Here is a 20,563-nt window from a genome sequence, read left to right as displayed (position 1 = left end):
TTTTTATATTTTTAAATATATTATAAAAAAACAACTTTTATTTATAATTTTTTATTTTTAATTATTCTCTACATTTATATAATTATTTTTTAACATAACAATTAGAAAACAATGGAAAATAAGTAAATCACTTTTTTTTATATATGTATAAAGATTAAATAATTTAAAAATATATAGATTTCTAATTAATTTTAATTATATTTTCTTTTCTTTTATATTTTTATTGTAAAATCAAATATACAAAAAATTGTTTTCATTAACATTTTTTTTCATTTTTTTGTAGTTTCCGGAAACCAAACAATAGTTTTAATAAGAAAGTATCATCAACACTTTGAAATACCTTTTTAACCTATACCCACATGTAATATAATATGTAGCATAAACTCCATTGAAGAGTAAAACTTAATTGAACTAAACACAAATTCTTTCTAAAGCAATATGAAACATCATAACGAGTGTGGTTGATGTTTAGAGTTTATACTTTATTTGGGTCATGTAAAGTTCGGGGCAAAATACAATTAAATTTTTAGACAAAGAATATGTACTAACATTTAAGATAGTAATTGTGTACATAAAATAAAATAAAAATAAAAATAGTTTATTTACATATGTTAAAAAGAGTGAATCGCCCTTATTTTTTATGTCATTTTAAATAAAATACTTTAACCAAGTTCTTTTTCGATAAAATAATTTTTACATTATTGAAATATTAATATCCATATTTTATCATTATTTCTTAATACAAAAAATACCATTCATATTTTACTAAATATTATTTATTAAATTGTTTTGTTAATTTTCCACAAAATTTAAATAGTAATTTAACATTAATATAAAATCGAAATGAAAATCCTTTTACTTTTTACAGTCAACATCCCCTTTCTTTTTTTTCTCTCTTTAAAAATTGCTTGCAATCAATCAAGTTTGGATGCAGTTTTTATTTTCTTATTTTATAAACAAAAATGATGCTAACTTAAAGAATTTTTTACCCACCTCCACCCCCAAGTTTTTCTTTAATAGAATCCTTATTTTCAAGGTTTCATCCTTATTCTAAAATGGTTTTGCTTTATTTTAACATCTATTTAAAATTTGATGTTAAAAAATTGTCATTGAAATAAAACTTTGAAGATATGTTATAGAAAACAAATGAAAACATACAAAATACTTTCGAAAACCTTTTCCTCAAAACAATTGAGTATTTAATAAATAACTTCTAAAAAAAAATTGTTTTCAAAAACATCTACAAACAAGTTTTTAACTTTTCTGTTTATAACCATGCATATGTAAACCCTTTTCTGCGCATTATCACAAGGGCTTTTCCCCAGCCATGCATGAGAAAACACGAGAATAGAACTCCATTCTCCATTTCTCTAAACGAACTTCATCACCCCTTTGGCTTCCTTAATAAAATCTCAGCCATCATCCAGGCTTAATGGTGCCCAAAATCTCAGAATCAGCTGCCAAATCCCCGGGAAAAACACCCTTTAATTTCAGTATTGAAGGCCATACACCCATACAATTAATTATAATTCCAGTTTTTACATAAATAAAAGGACAAGACAAATTAAAAAAAAAAAATCCACCAAAACCAAATACAAGACCTACTGGCTTCATAGCAACTAAACGTCAAATTCCAGGATAGGCACAGGACCAATTTGACGCAGGGGAAGGGCTGGTTACCAGAGCTAAGCTAAACCGCCTACAATCCATAACCGACATTTAGTAAAGCTAAAAAATGAACCCAAATGGGCAACAAAAACTCAATTTGCAGCAGCTGCAGTAGCATAAGATTAAGGCTGCAAGTTGGAGGGACGCGAAGGTGTAGCAGCAGAGATGACTCGCTGAGAATCAGGTAGGTTGGCAGCAACTGATATAAGCCAGCCGTGCAAAACTGAGTTCCAGGAGAAGGTTGTCTGTGGTTGGCAAAAGAAGAGCTACTCCTCAAAGGGTGGGCATTAAATAGCAGTGGCTGGGGGCAGCAGCATCCAATGGATGATCTTTTCAGTTATTGTTAATCTTCTTCCCTACCAAGTTGGTTGTTCTCAATGGTCCTATCCATTACGAGGACCTTCATTACAGAGCTCATTCCATGTTCGTTCAACAGTTTTGAACCATTAGAGAGATATAAATTTAAACAGAACTAACAACCTCATATTCAATATTTTGAAGGTTCTTCATTGAACCCCGCATCTATAGCCAACAAAGGCAGTGAAGGTGATCATATGATAAAATTGTTTCCCAGACATAAATAGATAAGTCTTGCTAAACTTATCTGCGACTAGTTCACATTAAAATGAATTTGCCCTGTATACAAGTTTCCACACTTCAACTAGGTCATAAGGTTTGTGTTTGAAAAGCGTTGGTTTGGTATTTACTCTCATAAATGAAATGGTCCAACCCAAGGCATGGCGGTTGAGTTCCAAAGCAAAATGCTCAATTCAACTATAAATTCTCCAGTAAATTAGAAGTTTAGAAAGGACAGGCTAGAGGAATTCTATAGCAAATTAGAATTTCAGAAACAATGTCCTACACATCCATGCAATTAAAGTACTCTATTAGTGCCACCTGAAAATGCAAGCATAAGGCTACATTGCAAGCTAACTCCACATATTTCACCACTCTTGGGTCAATTTCTGAAAGAAGGGATAGAATTCAATTGAGCAGCACTCACCTGAAAATATCAACCTACCTTATAGCAGCAATTTGGAGATTATCCACTTGCCTCTAGAAAAACATTCACACAATTTAAATCAATCCCAAGCTTAAGAATAAAAACCCCTCCATGTAGCAGAAGTAGATAAAGGAGAAAAAGGGGTCTTGCTCAGAGAAGTGAACAACCTACCTCTTAAGTCTCCAGTTAAAGAACAATCCGGGTGAATGGAATATAATAAAACCCCTCAGACCATAATTTAAGGTACATTAAATGCTCAGTGCTGAAGTTATCTCAGTATGGACGCGAACGATTTCCACCATGATGATGTCTATCTGGACCAGAACCTGCATTGTCCCTGTAATTGTCTCTGCGCCGGTCCCCACCACCATAGCCACCTCTACCACCACCCCTGTAGCACAAAGATTAACCATTCATACAGCATCTAAAAATCATTGGACAATTTCTCAGGAAACCATCAAGCAGTATAAAAAACAAGAAAGCGTGTTCCCCCATTTTTTACTATATGGACACTTCTAGCAGAGAACAAAAGACTATCAATTATCTAAAGTATATGCAAATCAATAAAGAAAAGAAAAGTCAAGACTTCAGAAGATGAACCTTAAACTCAGAGATGAAAGCAATGGTCCAGATCTATACCATCAAAAAACACAGATCCCAATGTTTTGGATTTTCAAGTAAAAACATACTGACAAATATATACTTGACCTTGACACATGACCTCGAAGACAAACAACAGTAAAGAAATAGCACAACTATTCATTGGGATAGTAGAAGAGTGTCCTGCAATAAAAATGCTGAAGGGGGCAATTCAATTTGGCCCTCGCTAAGAAACCAAACCAGGCCAAAAGTTTAATATAGGAAGAAAAGTCTTAGCCTCACTTTGAAGATGACAAAGAATGCAGTCAGATATGTGCACATCAAACCAATGGCTAATTAACCTCACTAAACAAACATGCACTGATGGGCAGGCACCATCCAACCAGTTCAAATAGGCAAAATAGTTAAAGATGGAAACAGCTGAATGCAATGGACAACCCACACTAAGAATGCTGCTTCCATTCAGAACAGGAGAGGCCAGAGGTCCCATGCATTTTCATTTTCAAAAAAACTTTTATTCCCTACCCAAATCAACATTGTAACTGCTCAAGCTCAATCCCAAAATTTTCCATCTTGACTCATCAAATCTTGGAAATTTATGTCCAAGAACATCAAAAATCACATATAAAGATCAAATTAAGTCCTCACAAAGGAGCAGGGATCACACCAAGAATGCAAGAGAACCTAAGATGGTTATTTGTTCATCAGGCACCAAACAAACACATGAAATAGATATTTGGGGGAATAGTCTCATATTGTTGGGCATTGTTTTAATATAGTTCTTATGTGCCGATAAATAAAGGCAAGAAGTGTTGATCTTTAGAGCTGCCACTCAAGCAAAAGAGGTAAGTACTACTACTACTCTTTAGAGGCCCATAACTCCTTAGATAGGATATACATCACATGGGAAGGGAATATGGTGTGAAGACACTGAGTTTGAAATCCAGTTTGGGGACTTTAGAAGATAAGGTCGAAATTGCTGCCTGCTTGATAGCTCAGGAGTGCTCATCTAGTCAAGACAGCATGTAGCCAACCCTAACCAGAAAACTACCTATTTGGCTCTAGCCCAATCAATTCATGGTAGGTGTGAGTTTATATGTGGTTCATAAAGAAATATGCAAAATTATTCACAGATACATATTGATATTTGTAACTAATTTCCAAACCCAAGTCAGCACAGAACTTCCAAGATAATTTGAGCACAGTTTGGTTGTCGTATCCATCCTTTTCATATTGCTATATTCATGGTTTCTATATTATTCTATAAAATGAATAGGTTTTCGAGATCAAAGAAAAAGATTATTTCAACTACTGAATTAACCGTCTTTCTCGCAATCCCTAACCTGACAAAAGTCATTGAATCCTGATAATCTTCCAATTTAAATAATCAAACAAAATAAGCAACAATATTTTATCGGGTGGATCGGATGAAATTAGTTTTCCCTCATATTGAGATAACCTCTGTCAAGTCACTAAATGATCTCTAATCCTTTGTATTCCATGATCCCAAAGAATATTGGGCTCCAAAATCACATTGAAGATGTAAGCCATGAAACTTGAGAGGCCAGCAACTGGTAGTATGCAAAACTAATCAAGAATAACCACTAAAGCCTGACCATTCGACCTCCAAACTAATCACAGCCCAAATGGAACTACTTAAGAATTGAGAGTTCATAAATATAAAGGAACTTAAAAGGTTTTCGATCTCAAGCAATAGGGAAGACATGTGGTATCCACATTCTAGGTGGTAAAGCTTCAATCTATTATTAGGTAGCAACACACCCATAGACAAATGGAAACATTCAACTCTATAAATGCATCTGCTAAAGCATACAAGAAGCAAAAGGAGAAAACAGTATGCTTATTACAAATGGCCCTAAAAGACCCCAAACCAGTCCTTGGAAGGCCCACGCTAATTAACAAAGAGAAGGTATATTAAATGATGTGGTTGAAGGAGGGCTTCAAGGATAAGTTGTAGGCTTAGTGGGAGAGTCTCAATTTCAGTGGGTCTGCTAGTTTTGTTATGGCTGTTAAGCTGAAAGCCTTTACTGAGAGACTAGAACAGGAATGTCTTTGGTAAAGTTGAAGTTAACAAGGCTTTGGCTTTGAATCAGGTGGACTTTTGAAGCAAAGTAGAGGCAGCTCAGCCACTTGCTGTTCATGAGTTGGAAGCTACGAGAGGTGCAAAGGAGGATTTTAAAAAGTGGGTTCTCCTAGAAGAAATTTCTTAAGAGGCAAAAATCAAGGGAATTGTGACTAAAAGAGAGGGATAGAAACACTAGATTTTTCCACAAGATGGCTAATGCGCACAGGAGGAGTTTGATGGCTCCGGTTAAAATCAATGGTACTTGGTTGATAGAGGATAATTAGATCAAAGAAGGAATGGTGAATGAGTTTAAGTTTCTGTTGTCTACTGCAGGAGGGTGGAGGTCCAGTATTAGTGGTCTGTCTTTTGCAAGGTTGGAGGCTGTTGAAAGAGCTAGGCTGGAGGAGCCTTTTTCTGAGCTAGAGGTTTTCGAGGCTCTTAAGGACTTTAATGGAGACAAAGCGCCAGGGCCTAATGGTTTTTCTATGGCTTTCTGGCAATCCTCATGGGGGTTTGTGAAGGAGGAGGTCATGGCGTTTTTTAGGGAGTTTCATGACCAAAACTGTTTTGTCACAAGTTTGAATGCAACTTTCCTACCTATGATCCTAAAAAAAGGGGGTGCGGAATATTTAAGGGATTTCAGGCCAATTAGGTTGGTGGGAGGATTATACAAGTGGTTAGCTAAAGTGCTAGTCAATTAGTTAAAGCTGATAGTGGGTAAGGTGGTTTCCAAGGCCCAAAATGCCTTTGAGGGTAGACAAATCGTAGATGTCACCCTTGTTGCTAATGAAGTCATAAATTCGATTTTGAAGAGCAATGAGGGGGCGGTGTTGTGCAAGCTTGATATAGAGAAGGCGTATGATCATATGGACTGGTCCTTTCTTTTAGTTATGGGTGTGATGGGTTTTGGGGAGAAATGACTCTGATGGATGCAATGGTGCATCTCTATAGCTAGTTTTTCTGTTTTGATTAACGGGACTTCCTTAGGCTTCTTCCAAAGTTCTAGGGGTTTAAGAAAAGGGGGCCCACTCTCACTGTACTTATTTGTGATTGCTATCACTTAGCTGCCTTCTAAGGAGAGCTATAAATCCCAAATTTTTGTCAGCTTGTAAGGTGAGGGGTAGAGGTGGCGAAGGGGCTCACGTGTCCCATTTATTGTTCGTCGATGACACTTTGGTTTTCTGTGGGGCTTCTCAAGATCAGATGATGTATTTAAGTTGGACTCTAATGTGGTTTAAAATCATTTTGGGGTTGAGAATTAATTTGGATAAAAGTGAGTTAATCTCAGTGGGATGTGTGGAAAACGTGGAGGCTTAGGCTGCAAAACTTGGTTGTAGGGTTGGGAGTCTCCCCTCCTCTTATTTGGGATTACCTTTGGGAGCTCCTTTTAAGTCTGTGGCAATCTGGGATAGAGTGAAGGAGAGGTTTCGAAAGACATTGGCAATGTGGAAAAGACAATACATCTCCAAAGGAGGGAGGCTCACTTTGATTCAGAGTACTTTGGCTAGCTTGCCCATTTATTTCATGTATGTGCTTACTTTACCTAGGATGGTCAGATTGAGGTTAGAGCAAATTCAAAGGGATTTTTTGTGAGGAGGTGGGGCTCTTGAGTGGAAACCTCATCTTGTAAGATAGGCACTTGTTTGCTTAGACAAAAGAAAAGGGGGTTTGGGATGAAGTGTCTTTCTTCTCTTAATAAGGCGTTTTTATGCAAATAGAGTTAGGGGTTTGAAAATGAGAGAGGGGGTCTTTTGGAATCAAGTGATTAGGGGAAAATGTGGGGAGGAGCAAGGGGGTTGGTGTTCCAAGGAATTGAGGGATGGATATGGTGTGGGGCTGTGGAAAGCAACTAGGAGGGAGTGGCATGTTGTAAGCAGTAAACTCTCCTTTGTGGTGAGCAATGGTCAGAGGGTGAAATTTTAGAAGGATAGATGATGTGGAGATTCACCTTTGTGTGTTGTTTTTCCTACTTTATTTGTTCTAGTTGCTTCCAAGGACGCCTAGCTAAAAAATGTGTGGAGTTTCACTGAGGGAGGGGGGAGTTGGAGCCCGCATTTTTCTAGACCCTTCAATGATTGGGAGATGGAGGAGGTGCATAGATTTTTATTAGGCCTTAATGGAAAGAGTGTTTAGTGGGATTTGAATCAGGCCCTTCAATCTCTTTCCCATCGAATGTCATTTGGAAATCATGTATGCAGCCCAAAATGAGTTTTTTGAGTGGGAAGCCACTTAGGGAAAGGCTCTTACATTGGACCAACTTCTAAAAAGATGACAGCCTTTAGCAAATAGATGCTACCTTTGCCAAATGCATGAGGAATCGATAGATCATATCCTCCTCCACTGTGCCAAGACAAGGACTCTTTGGGCGTTGACTTTCACTCTCTTTGGGGTGCAATGGGTGCTGTCAGCCTCTATTAAGACGACGCTCTTGGGTTAGAACGGGTCCTTTGTGGGAAAAAAGAGAAGAGAAGTTTAGAGAGCATGCCCTTTATGTATTTTTTGGACGGTTTGGAAGGCAAGAAACAAAATTGCGTTTAAAATTGATGTGTTGTCCATTCAAAGACTTAAAAGAGTTCTTTTGTTTATTTTCTTTAGTCAGGGACAAAATTGTTCATAAAAGATGGTTTTTTTTACTCCTCCACTTTTGAAGGCTGTTTTTCGTCCCAGTTGGGGAGGGGTGCATCTCTTCTATATCTTTTGAACCGTTATTTTAGTGTCTCTTTTCAATACGGTTTCTTCTCTTTTACTTATAAAAAAATAAATAAATAATGAGTACCCTCCAATCCAACTACCACAAATAAGCCACGCAAGCTTGATATGAGTTCTTAACTATTGAAACATCATTAACCGCAAGGGACCAAATCCATTATCGGTATCCTATACACAAAAGGCTTAAAATTGTTAAAAACATCATTGACCACAAGGATCTAATCTATTTTGTTTCTTGTTTTTATTTTTTTTCTTACAAGTATAGAGTAGTATATATATAAAAAAGAGGCATCAAAATAGCAACCCAAAGTATACAAGATAAATACAACCACCCCCACACAACTGAAATTAAAAAAAAAATTAAAAAAAAAAAAAACTTGCCAAAATGGAGGTACAAAAGCATCCTCACCCTTATCGAGAGCCCAACCAATCAATGAAACCAATTAGCATCGAAGGATCATCATTTATAAACAACTTAGTTTTGAAGGATCGTCCTTTACAAACAACTTAGTTTCCAACCAAAAAAACAAACAAAAGAACACTTTAGTCTTTGGATGGAAAGCACGTCATCGTAGAAAGCAATTCTATTTCTTGCCTTCCAAACCATCCAAAAGATGCATAAAGGGCCTACTCTCCAACCTTCCTTTCTCTTTTTGTCCACAAAGGACCCATCCCAACCCAAAAGTGTTAACCTAACCGAAGAAGGAAGCACACAAGAGACCCCAAAAATAGTAAAGAACTCCTCCCATCAAGCCCTTGTTTTAACACAATGGAGAAGGATGTCATCTATAGATTCTTCATGCATTTGGCATGGATAACATCTATTCGCTATGGACCATCCTCTTTTCTGAATTTGGTTCAAGGTTAGAGATTTTCCCCATGTTGCTTACATAGCAAAGAAGCTCACCTTGGGCTGCACCCCAAGCTTCCAAATGATTTTCATTAGGAAAGATACTAGAGAACTCGACTCTTAAGAATTTATAGAGAGACCTAACGGAGAACTTGCCACTCTTTCTCCCATTCCAAAGCACCCTATCATCCCCATCCCTCTGCACTCTCTTCCCATTCAGACACAACAAGAACCTCTCCACTTCATCCACCTCCTAATCATTTAAGGGTTTAGAGAAGAGAGGGCTCCAACTCCCCCCTCCATGAAATAAACTCCAAACATCTTTTACCTAAGTGTCCTTGGAAACCGCTAAAGCATATAAAGTGGGAAAGGAATCACACAAAGGTATGGCTTGCATCACTTATCCTTCCAAAATTTCACCCTCCACCCGTCACCCACACAAAGGAAAGTCTACTGCTAACAAGGTGTCAATCCTTCTTAATTGTTTTCCACAACCCTACACCATACACGTCCCTTACTTCCCGAGAACACCATCCCCTCATTCCTCCCCATACTTCCCCCTAATCACTTGGTTCCAAAAGGTCCCTCTCTCATTCGCAAACCATCAACTCCATTTACAAAGAAGAGCCTTGTTGAGAGTAGAAAGGCACTTAACCCCCGATCCCCATTTTCTTTTATTTAAGCAAATGGTTGCCCTCCTTACAAGATGAGGTTTCCGCTCAATAGCCCCACCTCCTCACAAAAAATCCCTCTTAATCTATTGTAGCCTCAACCTGACCATCCTGGGTATGGAAAGCAAATGTGAAATAAATAGAAAAGCTAGCCAGAGTGCTTCGTATCAAGGTGATCCTCCCCTCCCTTAGAAATGTATTATCTCTTCCACATAACCAACCTTTTCCAAAACCTCTCCCCCACTCCATTCAAAGTTGCCACAGATTTAAAAGAAGCACCCAACGACAACCCCAAGTAAGAGGAAGGGAGGCTTCCAACCTTACAACCAAGCTCTGCAACCAAGTCCTCCACATTATCCATAGATCCCATTGGAATTAACTCACTTTTATCCAAATTAATTCTCAAGTCCGAAATGGCCTCAAACCTCATAAGTAACCAGCATAAATACATCATTTGATCCTAAGAAATCTCACAAAATACAAGTATATCATTTGTGAACAATAAGTGGGAAACCTAAATCCCTTCACCACCTCTACCTCTCACCTGCAAGTCAACAAAAAACCCTCATTCACTTTTCTCCTTAGGAGGGAACCAAGTGCCTCCATTGCAATCACAAATAAATAGGGCAAGAGAGGATCTCTCTACCTTAGACCCCAAGAGATTGGAAAAAACCTAAGGAGGTTCCATTAACCAAAATGGAGAAACTAATTATGGATATAAACCACTTAATTATGGAGAAACTAATTATGAGACAATGAAATGCTCCAATAAACAATTCTCTAAATCTTTGGAAATGGCTTCAATACGAATTGGCAAAAACCAATCATTCAAGGTTCTCGTGTTGATGAATTCTAGGGGAAAGTCAACCTGTGGTGCACCAATGGGCTTATCTCAAGGTGGGAGGATTCCTTAACAGCTGGTCAACTATGGATATCAAGTTTCTCAAAAATTCCCAACAGCTGAAAGGGTAGAACCACCTATGAATAGAAGGTTTCCCAAAAAAATATCCCCAAAAGGCAAAACCATCTAAGGATAGTTGATTTCCAAAAAATTCTACAAAAACTGAGCTAGAACCATCTGGTTTTGGCTCGTCCTATTTGGGTGAGTACTACTTTGTTTCATCTCCTCAACACTCGACAGGTTATCCAATCTAGAGGATATTAACTTGAAGTGGGGCTCCAATCAAGCATTCACAATTTCCTTGTGTTTCTTTACTAATTATAACTATTCATGCCATTCAACCTTGCAGAAACACACTACGGAAGTAAAAAAAAAAATAAAGGAGGTGAAGTAAAGGCGAACAATTTCTCTGGAAAGTCCAACCAATGTCTATAGGTTGGGCTCCCTTCCCCTATCAAAGGAGAAACTATTCAATAAACAAATCTCACAATTCTCCAAAAAGATCTAGCTTACAAAAAAATAGAGGACACAGTCTATGACCATACATTCAACAATAATATGCTTCAAATATTACAAATAGAAAAGGGAAAAGATGTTGTCCCCATAAATATGCTAGTAATTAGCACAAATCTCTCTAGAAAGTCCAACCAATGTCTATAGGTTGAGCTCCCTTCCCCTATCAAAGGAGAAACTAATCAATAAACAAAGCTAACGATTCTCCAAAAAGATCCAGCCTATGCCACAATAGAGGACACAGTCTATGACCATACATTCAACAATAATATGTTTCAAATATTACAAATAGAAAAGGGAATATGCATTCTCTATCACAAGGTGCTGTCCCCATAAATATGCTAGTAACAGTTAGATATAGAAAGCACTCAACAAAGGAAATTAGCACATAGAAGGCAGTAGAACTACAAGAGGAGAAAACAGCCATTGCAGAACAGTAAGAACAGACTTTACATTCATGCATATTAGCATCACTAGCGGGTATGATAACCACAATTGCTAAACCCTTATCAACAAAATAGCATCTGAAAGTTGCTCATTAGATAGTGGGATGTGATCTAAACATCTTGACTGGTTCTAGAAGTCACTAAATATTTGGGATAGAAAGAAACAATCCAATATTCATTTAGCACAACTCAAATCAAATTTGCAACTTAAACAAGAGAGAACAAGGTAACTCAAAGAGAGAGCACAAGGATGGGGGAGATACCCATGGCCAAAAGCAGGTGGAGCCCTTGGTGCAGACTTCTCAGCCATTGCAACATTGATTTTATAGCCCCTCATTTCATAATCTGATGGACAAGACAGAATAAGCATACAAAGAAAGTATGACAAACTAAATAAGAGAAAAGTTGATTGAAACATACTGTTATAAAAACCACCAGCAGAATGCGCAGCAGAAGGATCCTCATAAGACAAACATGCATCGCCTTTGTTGTTTCCACCTTCATCAGTGTATATTTTTATATTCCATGGCCATTGATCCTTATAACCTCGCTTCTGCTTAATTCTTCCAACCTGAATGATGACAGTAGCATATACAAATTAACAAACTACCACTAAATAGAAAATGCAAAAGGTATGCACTAGTTATTAAAATTTCCTTTACCACAAAAACGTATCATAGCTGACCAAAGAAGAAATGTAATATATAGCCTAAGCATTGTAATACATAAAGTCCAATCCTAATGGTATTTAGTTGCATAAATTAAATAATACATGGAAACCTATTTACTAGCACCCTCCCAAATAACAGTAGCATGCCTCTTCCCAGTAGGAAAAATTAAAGAATATAATCTTACACAGATGAACTATAGGAAACTCAAGCACCACTGGAATATGCATAAGAAAGAGCAAATAGGTGCAAGTGCTATCAACTTTAAAATTGCATTGTAATCTATGTGCATTTAATTAGAAAAGAAAGAAAATAAATTTTCCAACTTGTCCAATGCCACCAAAAAGCTCTCTCAATTCATCAACAGTCACATCCGGTGGCAAATTTGATATGTAAATTCTTGAATTATCACAAGAATCCCCACAATTTTCATCGCATTGCTTCACCTTAACAGGGGCCTCAGTAGTACTGCCTCCACCTCCACCCCCAGCATAACCACCTCCCTGTTGTCTGGGACCACCAAATCCACCATCATATCCACCAGCAGGTGGACCAGCCCGACCACCACCTCTTGTATCACCTAGACCATCATAACCACTCGCAGGGCCGCCATATGATGGGGGATACGATGTAGGCCCACCAGTGTAGCTTGTTGGAGGAGGAACAGCCTCTCCACCATAATTAGTGTTTCCACCAAAAGAATTTGGAGGAGGATAATATCCAGCAGACCCACCACCATAAGATTGGGGTGCAGCTGGAGGAACTTGTCCAAAACCACCATCTCCACCCCCACCTCTTGCCTGATTACCACCATAAGAACCCCCTCTACTACCACCCTCATAATTACCACCTCTATTGCCTCCACTGCCACCCTCATAATTACCACCTCTTCCCCCTCGATTACCACCAAATCCCCCACCACTTCCTCCTCTGTTATAGCCGCCGCCACCACCACGATCGCTGCCTGCACCAGCAGGAGAGGGTGCACCGCATTTGTTACACTCAACTCTTCTTGCAAAGTTCAGATTCCCGCAGCTACACCCAAATGCCCAATTTCAGTAACAACTCCATCAAAAAGTGAAATCAAAAGGAAAGCCCTTGATACTATGTGATACACCATATGAGAATAGGAAAAAGAAATTCAACATGAAACAGATCTTAAAGGGAAAAAATTTACCTTGGATTGGGGCAAAGCCAATCCCCATCTCTGCCGCTTCCTCCCCGGCCACCTCCCCTTCCACCGCCGCCACCACCTCGGCCGCCACGATCCCCTCCTTGGTATCCTCCGCCACCTCCACCTCCTGAAAAGCAAAGACGAAATTTTGGAAGGAAAAACGAAAGTGAATGACCCTAGTTATACTGAGGAAAGAACAGAAAAGAATTAGAAAACTGAGCGGTACTCCGACAATAAAAAAAAAAAAACCAAATCAACTAAGCCGAATTGTTGTACTAAACTAAGATAAGCACGTTATTATTTTCCCGTCTCTTAAATAAAGAAACAATAAAAAAAATTGGATGACTAGGGAGAACAAAAAAGATTGAAGTACCTCGATTCTGTGAATTACCCCCATATCCTCCTCCACCACCTCCTCTGCCCCCACCGCCACCGTACCCTCCACCCCGTCCACCACCTCCGCCACCACTATTACCCCCATAACCTCCCCCACCGCCTCCGCCACCATATCCTCCTCCTCCGTATCCACCGCCACCGCCGTAGCCTCCGGAGGAGGGAGGCTGACCCGATTCGTCGCCGTCGTGACCGTACACACCAGACATGTTCTCTAGGGTTTTCCTTAGGGCTTGTTTTTCTAGAGAGAAATAGAGAGAGAAAGGACCTAGGGTTTGACTTATAAAGGCCTCCGCCAGCCCAGACTTCCCTTTGTTTTCAACTTTTCCAGCCAAACAGTTCCCTAATATGAAAATTTTGGGTAATTATCCACTGTGTCTCGGTACAGCGTTGCTCATATGTAACAAATTTTTATTTAAAAAAAAAAAAAGAAATTATGAAATTAATGAATTATGCAATGAAAGTAATTCCCAACTCATATTTCTTTTTTATTTAAAATTTTTATGTTTTAAGTATTTAATTTAATTATTATTAAAAAATTAGTAAAATTATTTAGAGAGAGCTTTTAAAAAGAGATTTATAATTTAAGATTATTCCTTTTTTATTTCATTCTATGATATGAGAAGTTTAAGTAAATAAAAGGTAAATTTAAATGTGATAAATTATTTAAAATTTTATTTCTCTTATTTTCTTTTCTAGAGTAAGAAATAAAAATCAAGAATGTATAAATTTATAACATTTTTTATTTTCATAATAAATTAAAAAGTCTTTTGAAAGAATCATGAACCAGTACTAGTGTTTCCCTGCAAAAACCCCATTCTAAGTGAGAGATTCTAAAGATTTTGAATTTGAATTTGAAATTATCTAAATAATTAAGAATTAAATCAAATATAGGTAAACAAGTGTGCTCAAGAAAGGGAGAGGGTTTTCCCATCCAAGGATTAAAACACCCACAATATTTTTTATACTTTTATGGATGTTTTATGAAAAATAATACAGAAATTAGAAAAAAAAAAAAAAAAAAAGAGGATGGCTTCACAGGATGCTAATAGATTGAGATGGTACTTTCTACTCTGGAAATTTTCAGTGAACAGCTAAATCCCATTACAAATGGGAACAATCACAGAGCTTTGAAGTGAACAAGGGGTGGAACCTCAAAGTCATTCCATTCCCCCCCTCTCTTTTCCATCTAAAAATAGAGCAAACAAAACTTGAACAGTTGAACCTTGCACAACCCCAGAAGACATCCACAACAGGAGGCTTTTTGATGAATATGACTGAAAGAACTCTTACTGGAATTGTTGTATGATGTTAGAACCGGGAAAAACATACCAAAATGGTTGCTGCTGCCAAGAGCATTTGGTGGAGAAGATGAAGCGGATGAAGCGAGGATGAATGAGAAGTGTGGAGCTGAATAGAAAATCTGCATTTCTCCATTGATGGGTCGACAGTAGTGATCAAACCCAACCCGCCAAAGTCACAGCTAGCTGCTTGTTGATTATGTTGCTGGTAGTAGCTGTTGAATGAATAAGATATGCTTGCGGGCCAACTGATGTTGAAACAGGAGCTGCCAGGAGATAGAGCAGTGCAGTCTGCAACTGAGCATGCCTCTGATGCACTAGCAGTTGCATTGGACAAGTCTCGGTTGTTGTTCACAACACACCATCTGGAAGGAAGGTAGTTGACGTTCTGTGCATTTACTAGGTTTCTTGATCCCTGGCCTAGGTCTACATGGTACTTAGCTTGGCCATCAAAGGTGAACAGACCCCAATGCCTTTCAAAATTTCCTGCGGCTATGCTTCTTTGATCCTCATCTAAGAGGGAAAAGATGTATGTTTCAGTTGGTGGAACTCGAGGCCTCAGTGGGGTTCCTGATTTGCTCTGGAGGTGCCTTATGAGGCCTTTCATGAAGGTCTCTGCTACGGATGAGGTAGCATTGGCTGCTCCATCAGTAGGCCAACCAATCTGCCCAACAACAATATCCATTTCCGGATATCCAACTGTTGATAATGCAGTAACCACAGTATCATAGATCAAGTCAAAGCTATTTTTGTAGGTTCTGTGGCTGTCACTGTGAGGATGTGCGGTTTCTTTGAAGATGGAGAAGTCGAGGGATATGTTCTTGTTCTGGTGGAGACTCAGGAAAGGTGAGATGTTCACAAAGAAAGGCGAGTGATGCTTGTTGAGAAATGTGAGGAGGTGGCTCATGGTTTTGTTGAGATCAGACCTGAAATGCCCTTTTGAGGGCAGGTTGGATTCTGACTGGATGGTATCAGAACTGAAAGGAACCACGACCTTCACCTCGCTTGCCAAGTTTGCCCTGATCAAGGCTGTCTGGATGTTTGTTGCTGCTCCAATTACAAATGGATGAAACTGGTCACCATAACTTTGCAGGAATGGCTCATCTCCGACGGCAACATACCTGTAAACAGTTCACTTAGTTGGTACAGGGTGAATGAAAAGGAGATACCCAAACCAAATCAATCAAGTTATCAAAACAATAAAAAACAAATAAAGAATGGATGGTTGTTATGCTTATAGCCTATGAAACTCCCAAAAGGATTCATTTATTGGTTTGATATAACTCACAGAGATATAACTTAACGTACGAAGAGAAGGATTATTTCCTTCAGCTTTGAGTTCAGTGCTACTCTCATAAACAACTGCTCTTACTAGATTTTTTTTTTTTTTTTGATAGGTAAAACAAAGAGTATATTTTAAAGGAAATGCCCAAACAGCGTCCCAAACTACTTGTGCCTATGCTTGGAGCTAATATCAAGTATAGGCTAATCTTCGACAAATAGAGTCTGCCAGAAGCTCAATGTTATATTAGATTTATCTTACAAATCAATAACAGAATAAACTCACTGTCCAGGGAAATGACTATAAAAGAGGAGACACAGGAGCTCAATTATAAGATTCCAACCCCAAAGAAACTGCACTCCTATGAAATGAAAAGCCTATCAATAAATGGTTTTTCCTTTCTCTTGCCATGGAGAGGGTGAGTTTGGTGGGGATTTTGAGTGGGTTAACCAAACCTACATACTGTAAAAAAGAAGTCATCAAAAGACACTTCACTATGACTCACAGGATTAGATTCATTTGTCACAGTGGCAAACAAGTCTACATCACTGATATTGCCAGAGTGCAGCTCCAGGGCTAACATAATGCTAAACTGAAGCCCAGATAAACCTGACCAAATAAATATGCATAAATGCCCCCAATAACTTATTAAACAAACAGTTTGATATGTCTCATACATCAGCAGTTCCATTCATAGCTTCCAAACCAGGCATCCTTTCAAGAAGTAAACATCCCTAAAAATGTCAACTACTATATCCCAGCCATTAAAGAATTTTAAGACCTTTGCTAAGCCTGAATAGATCAGTAAAACCTTTTTATAAAGAATAAACCCACTTGCACAAATACACTATCCTTCATGCTCACCATAAACCCATTCAAAAATGCTGCCGGTTAGGATGCATGATGATCGTTTTCATTGCCTATCCCAAAAAATAAATGAATAAATGAATAAATAATATATCATTTTTCATTAACAGCATGGAGCACATGAGCAATGTTTGAGAAAGGAGTTCTTGATGCAAAAAAATCCAAGAAAAGAAGAATCTTGGATCCCAGAATGCCTACAATCAGTGGATATCTGCATGTAATGGCTTTATAAGTGTGGCACAGTAGAAAAGGAATAAGAGAATTACAGGCATTTTGCTCAATATCTGCAGCAACAGGCACACCCATCCTCTCAAAATTGATTTTTATGCTACTATTCTTATGAAACAAAACAAGAACAAATTGTGAGTGGCTTATTACCTTCACAATTCATCTACATACATAGAGGTAGTTCATTCCCTTCTGATTGGGTTAACCACTCAATCCTCCTCAACTATCACCTAAGCATGCACCAGATTACTCGGCATTTGAGTGAAACAGCAATATGATGACACCCATAAACTGGTATCAAGCCCATTTCTTGAAAATAAGCAAGTCATTTACAGATTTAAAAGGGATATGCTGCAAGAAAACCCTTAAAAGTAGCTGCATTCATCAAGTGGACTAGGACTTTGAACTTAGGGTTTCTAGAGGATAATATAGAAGTAGGTTTAGGCATGGAACAGGGGTTAAATTTGCCATGGTTTAAGGTAGGGCTTGAAATGAAAGGAAAATCTTGCTGAAATTTCTAGATGGCAATGGAATCTCAGAATTTTAGTGTTCAGGTAGCCGGTAAGAACAGATTTAGAGTTTAATTTAAACAGTAGGGTGCTTGGAAAAAAATAGGGGTAATGGGCATCTTGGCTTAGAATTTTTTTTTTTTTTGAGAAGTAGGCATCTCGGCTTAGAATTAATGGTGCCATAGCAGCAACCAAAGTAAAACATAATCTCATCATTGATGGGTGGGAAAATCCACATATTGTTTCTATTCATTAACTTACTGAATTGTTTCTAAAGTTGTCGCTTACATAGAAGCACAATGTCACAAAATCTCTCTACTATAAAAGGGGACTACCAAATAAATTGCCAAATAGAACTCAGATTAAAGAAGCTGCAACCAAACTACAAACCAAAAACCTTTTATAAGGCCTCGTTCCAAATCCTACTCCTCAAAGTGCATAAGAAAGCATAATCTTCAAAAGCAATAGGAGTGAAACTGAACTAACATTCTAGCCAACCAAAATAACCAAGTAGTTATCTACATTCCAAAGCCCAAATCATGTAAACAAAACCTCGAGTACAAGAATCCCGTAACCAGCAACATCTTCTTGTTTCCATAAAGAACAACTCTGTTTGGTTGCCAAGAAAATGTAGGAAACAGAAATGAATTTGAAGTTTTGATGTTTTACATCTTCCTCATTTGAAACCCAATTAACCAAAAAAACCCCTTCAACAGAGCTCAAACACAACTCTGTGGCCTAAGTTGTTTTCTTTAATCTTTCTAGAAATCAAAACAACAATAACCACAGAACCCAAACTCCCCATTTCCTTCAGTTTCCTTCATTTTCCTACTTTTTTCTCAGCAACCAAACGAAGAGGAAAAACACACCAAACAATACTCAGAAACCGAGACCCCGATACAATCAAACCAGAAATGAAAAAACACAAACCCACAAGAGAAAAACAGAAACTATACTCGATTCGAACTCCACTGCCTCTGCCACTACTGGAGACGTATCGGGTGACATTATCATGGACCCAGCTCTCCGCAGCTTTCTTGGAAGAGTTCAAGCTCCTGAGCATGGAATTGGGAATCCCAACAGTGACAGCAATTTTAGAACCAGAAAGAGCTTGAAGAACAAGTGGGTCAGCGTCAAAAAGCTTCACTCTGGCGATGTTGTTGTTCTTCAATAGCTCCACCACCCTGGGCGGTGGGAGAGGGTGGGAAGCGGCGGTGCCCCAGTTGAGGCCAATGGCATTAGCCCTAGTGGTGGAGGAGGATATGCAGAGGAGCAGGATCAGACAAAGATTTGGAGGCATTGTTTTTGGGGGCAGAAACAGGGTGTGGTCAGCTTGAGAATTTTGTTGAGGGTTTGTGCTTCTTGCTTTGTTGTTTGTGGGGTATGAACCACCTGGATCACACTTGGGTGTCCTTTCGAGTTTGGACATTCCAAATGAATTGTTTCAAGTTGTTTGAAAGTTTTTAGATTAAGATTGCATTTAAGATTACATTTGCAGTGTTTTCTAATAAAAGTGTTTTCAGTGATTCTAGGCCCTGATTTATGAAACACTTTTCCAAAGTAATTTTTAAAAATTATTTTATGATGTTATAGGGAACAAAAATTTCTTAAGAGACAAAAACTTGTTTTTAATATTTTTAAAATAAATTTTATATTTAATATTTTATTTTTAGTCTTTTTTATATTTATATAATTATTTTTTTAAATAATTTTAAAAAAATAAATGAAAAACTATTATAATACATTCTTTGAAACCATCATATTTTATATTTTTAAAATAAAAAATAAAAAATAATTTTCTTGTTACCAAACGTAATTTTATATATTTTTCTATAAAAAACAAAAACCTATTTAAAAAATAAAATTACCAAATATAATCTAATTTTTCTAAAAGTACTTTTGAGAGAATTCTTTATCATGTATTTTTTAAAAATTTTGAAGTACTCTTTTTTTTTCCATTTTTTAAAAATGCTTTGCAAGATAAAAAAATATTTGACTCAAATTCTTTTAGATTACTTTGTCATTTTCAATTGATCCTCGGGTTAGATTCAACAAATTTCTTGCAATTTCCTTTTCAATTGTGAAAACAATTGCACAAAAAAAAAAAAAAAGAGGCTCTTTCTTTGTTAAACACAAACCTAGGCGTGGGAATGCCTAACCAAAAAAAAAAAAATCTCATATTGGTCTATTATACCAAAAATAATAATAAAAATTTTTATATGCAAGATAAAATAAGTTAAATAAATTTTAAAAATAAAAAATAAATTATTAAAATTAAATTTATTTTTTAATTTTTCCTTTTATTATTATTTGTTATTCTTGGCAATTTTTATGATAAATTGATAATTTGATATAATATCAAAGTTTTGATTTTATTTTTTAATATATTGGTTTTTAAAATATTGAAGGAAAATGTTAGAGAACAAATTTAAGAAAAAATATTTAAATTTAATAGATTATTTTTATATATTTTTTGAATTTTTATATAATATAATCTATATTTTATATTTTTATTTTATTTAACTATTTTTTTTCTCTATTTGGTGCTTTTTCAAACCAAATTATATCTATGTAGCCAATTATTATTATTATCATACATCTATGTAGCCAATTATTATTATTATCATTCATATATTGATTGATGTAAGAATCAAAATATTAAAGATAGAGCATCTTAGCCTTAATTTTATCAAA

General features: G+C 37.0%; 1 protein-coding gene across 4 annotated transcripts; it reads right to left on the bottom strand.

The window, feature by feature from the left end:
- Positions 1-1,488: 1,488 nt before the first annotated feature.
- LOC117926514 (glucan endo-1,3-beta-glucosidase 9) lies at positions 1,489-19,288 on the bottom strand. Of its 4 annotated transcripts, XM_034845617.1 has the most exons (7): positions 15,015-15,192; positions 13,663-14,025; positions 13,293-13,416; positions 12,442-13,150; positions 11,868-12,018; positions 11,711-11,792; positions 1,489-3,062 (listed from the first exon to the last, which is right to left on the bottom strand). In XM_034845617.1, the coding sequence occupies exons 1-7, from the start codon at positions 15,109-15,111 to the stop codon at positions 2,945-2,947; spliced, it is 1,644 nt and encodes a 547-aa protein (XP_034701508.1). In that variant the 5' UTR covers positions 15,112-15,192; the 3' UTR covers positions 1,489-2,944. The 4 variants fall into 4 exon arrangements, with proteins under 4 accessions (XP_034701508.1, XP_034701511.1, XP_034701509.1 ...); XM_034845620.1 differs by lacking the exon at positions 13,663-14,025 and having other exon boundaries at positions 2,945-3,062; positions 15,015-15,189; XM_034845618.1 differs by lacking the exons at positions 1,489-3,062; positions 11,711-11,792; positions 11,868-12,018; positions 13,663-14,025 and adding an exon at positions 18,826-19,287 and having other exon boundaries at positions 13,045-13,150; positions 15,015-16,104.
- Between the last annotated feature and the right edge of the window lie 1,275 nt (positions 19,289-20,563).

The sequence above is a fragment of the Vitis riparia genome, chromosome 12, assembly GCF_004353265.1.
Source record: "Vitis riparia cultivar Riparia Gloire de Montpellier isolate 1030 chromosome 12, EGFV_Vit.rip_1.0, whole genome shotgun sequence".
Classification (NCBI taxonomy): Eukaryota; Viridiplantae; Streptophyta; class Magnoliopsida; order Vitales; family Vitaceae; genus Vitis; species Vitis riparia.
Note: the sequence above shows the minus strand (reverse complement) of the source record. Positions and strands in the feature narration are given on the sequence as shown.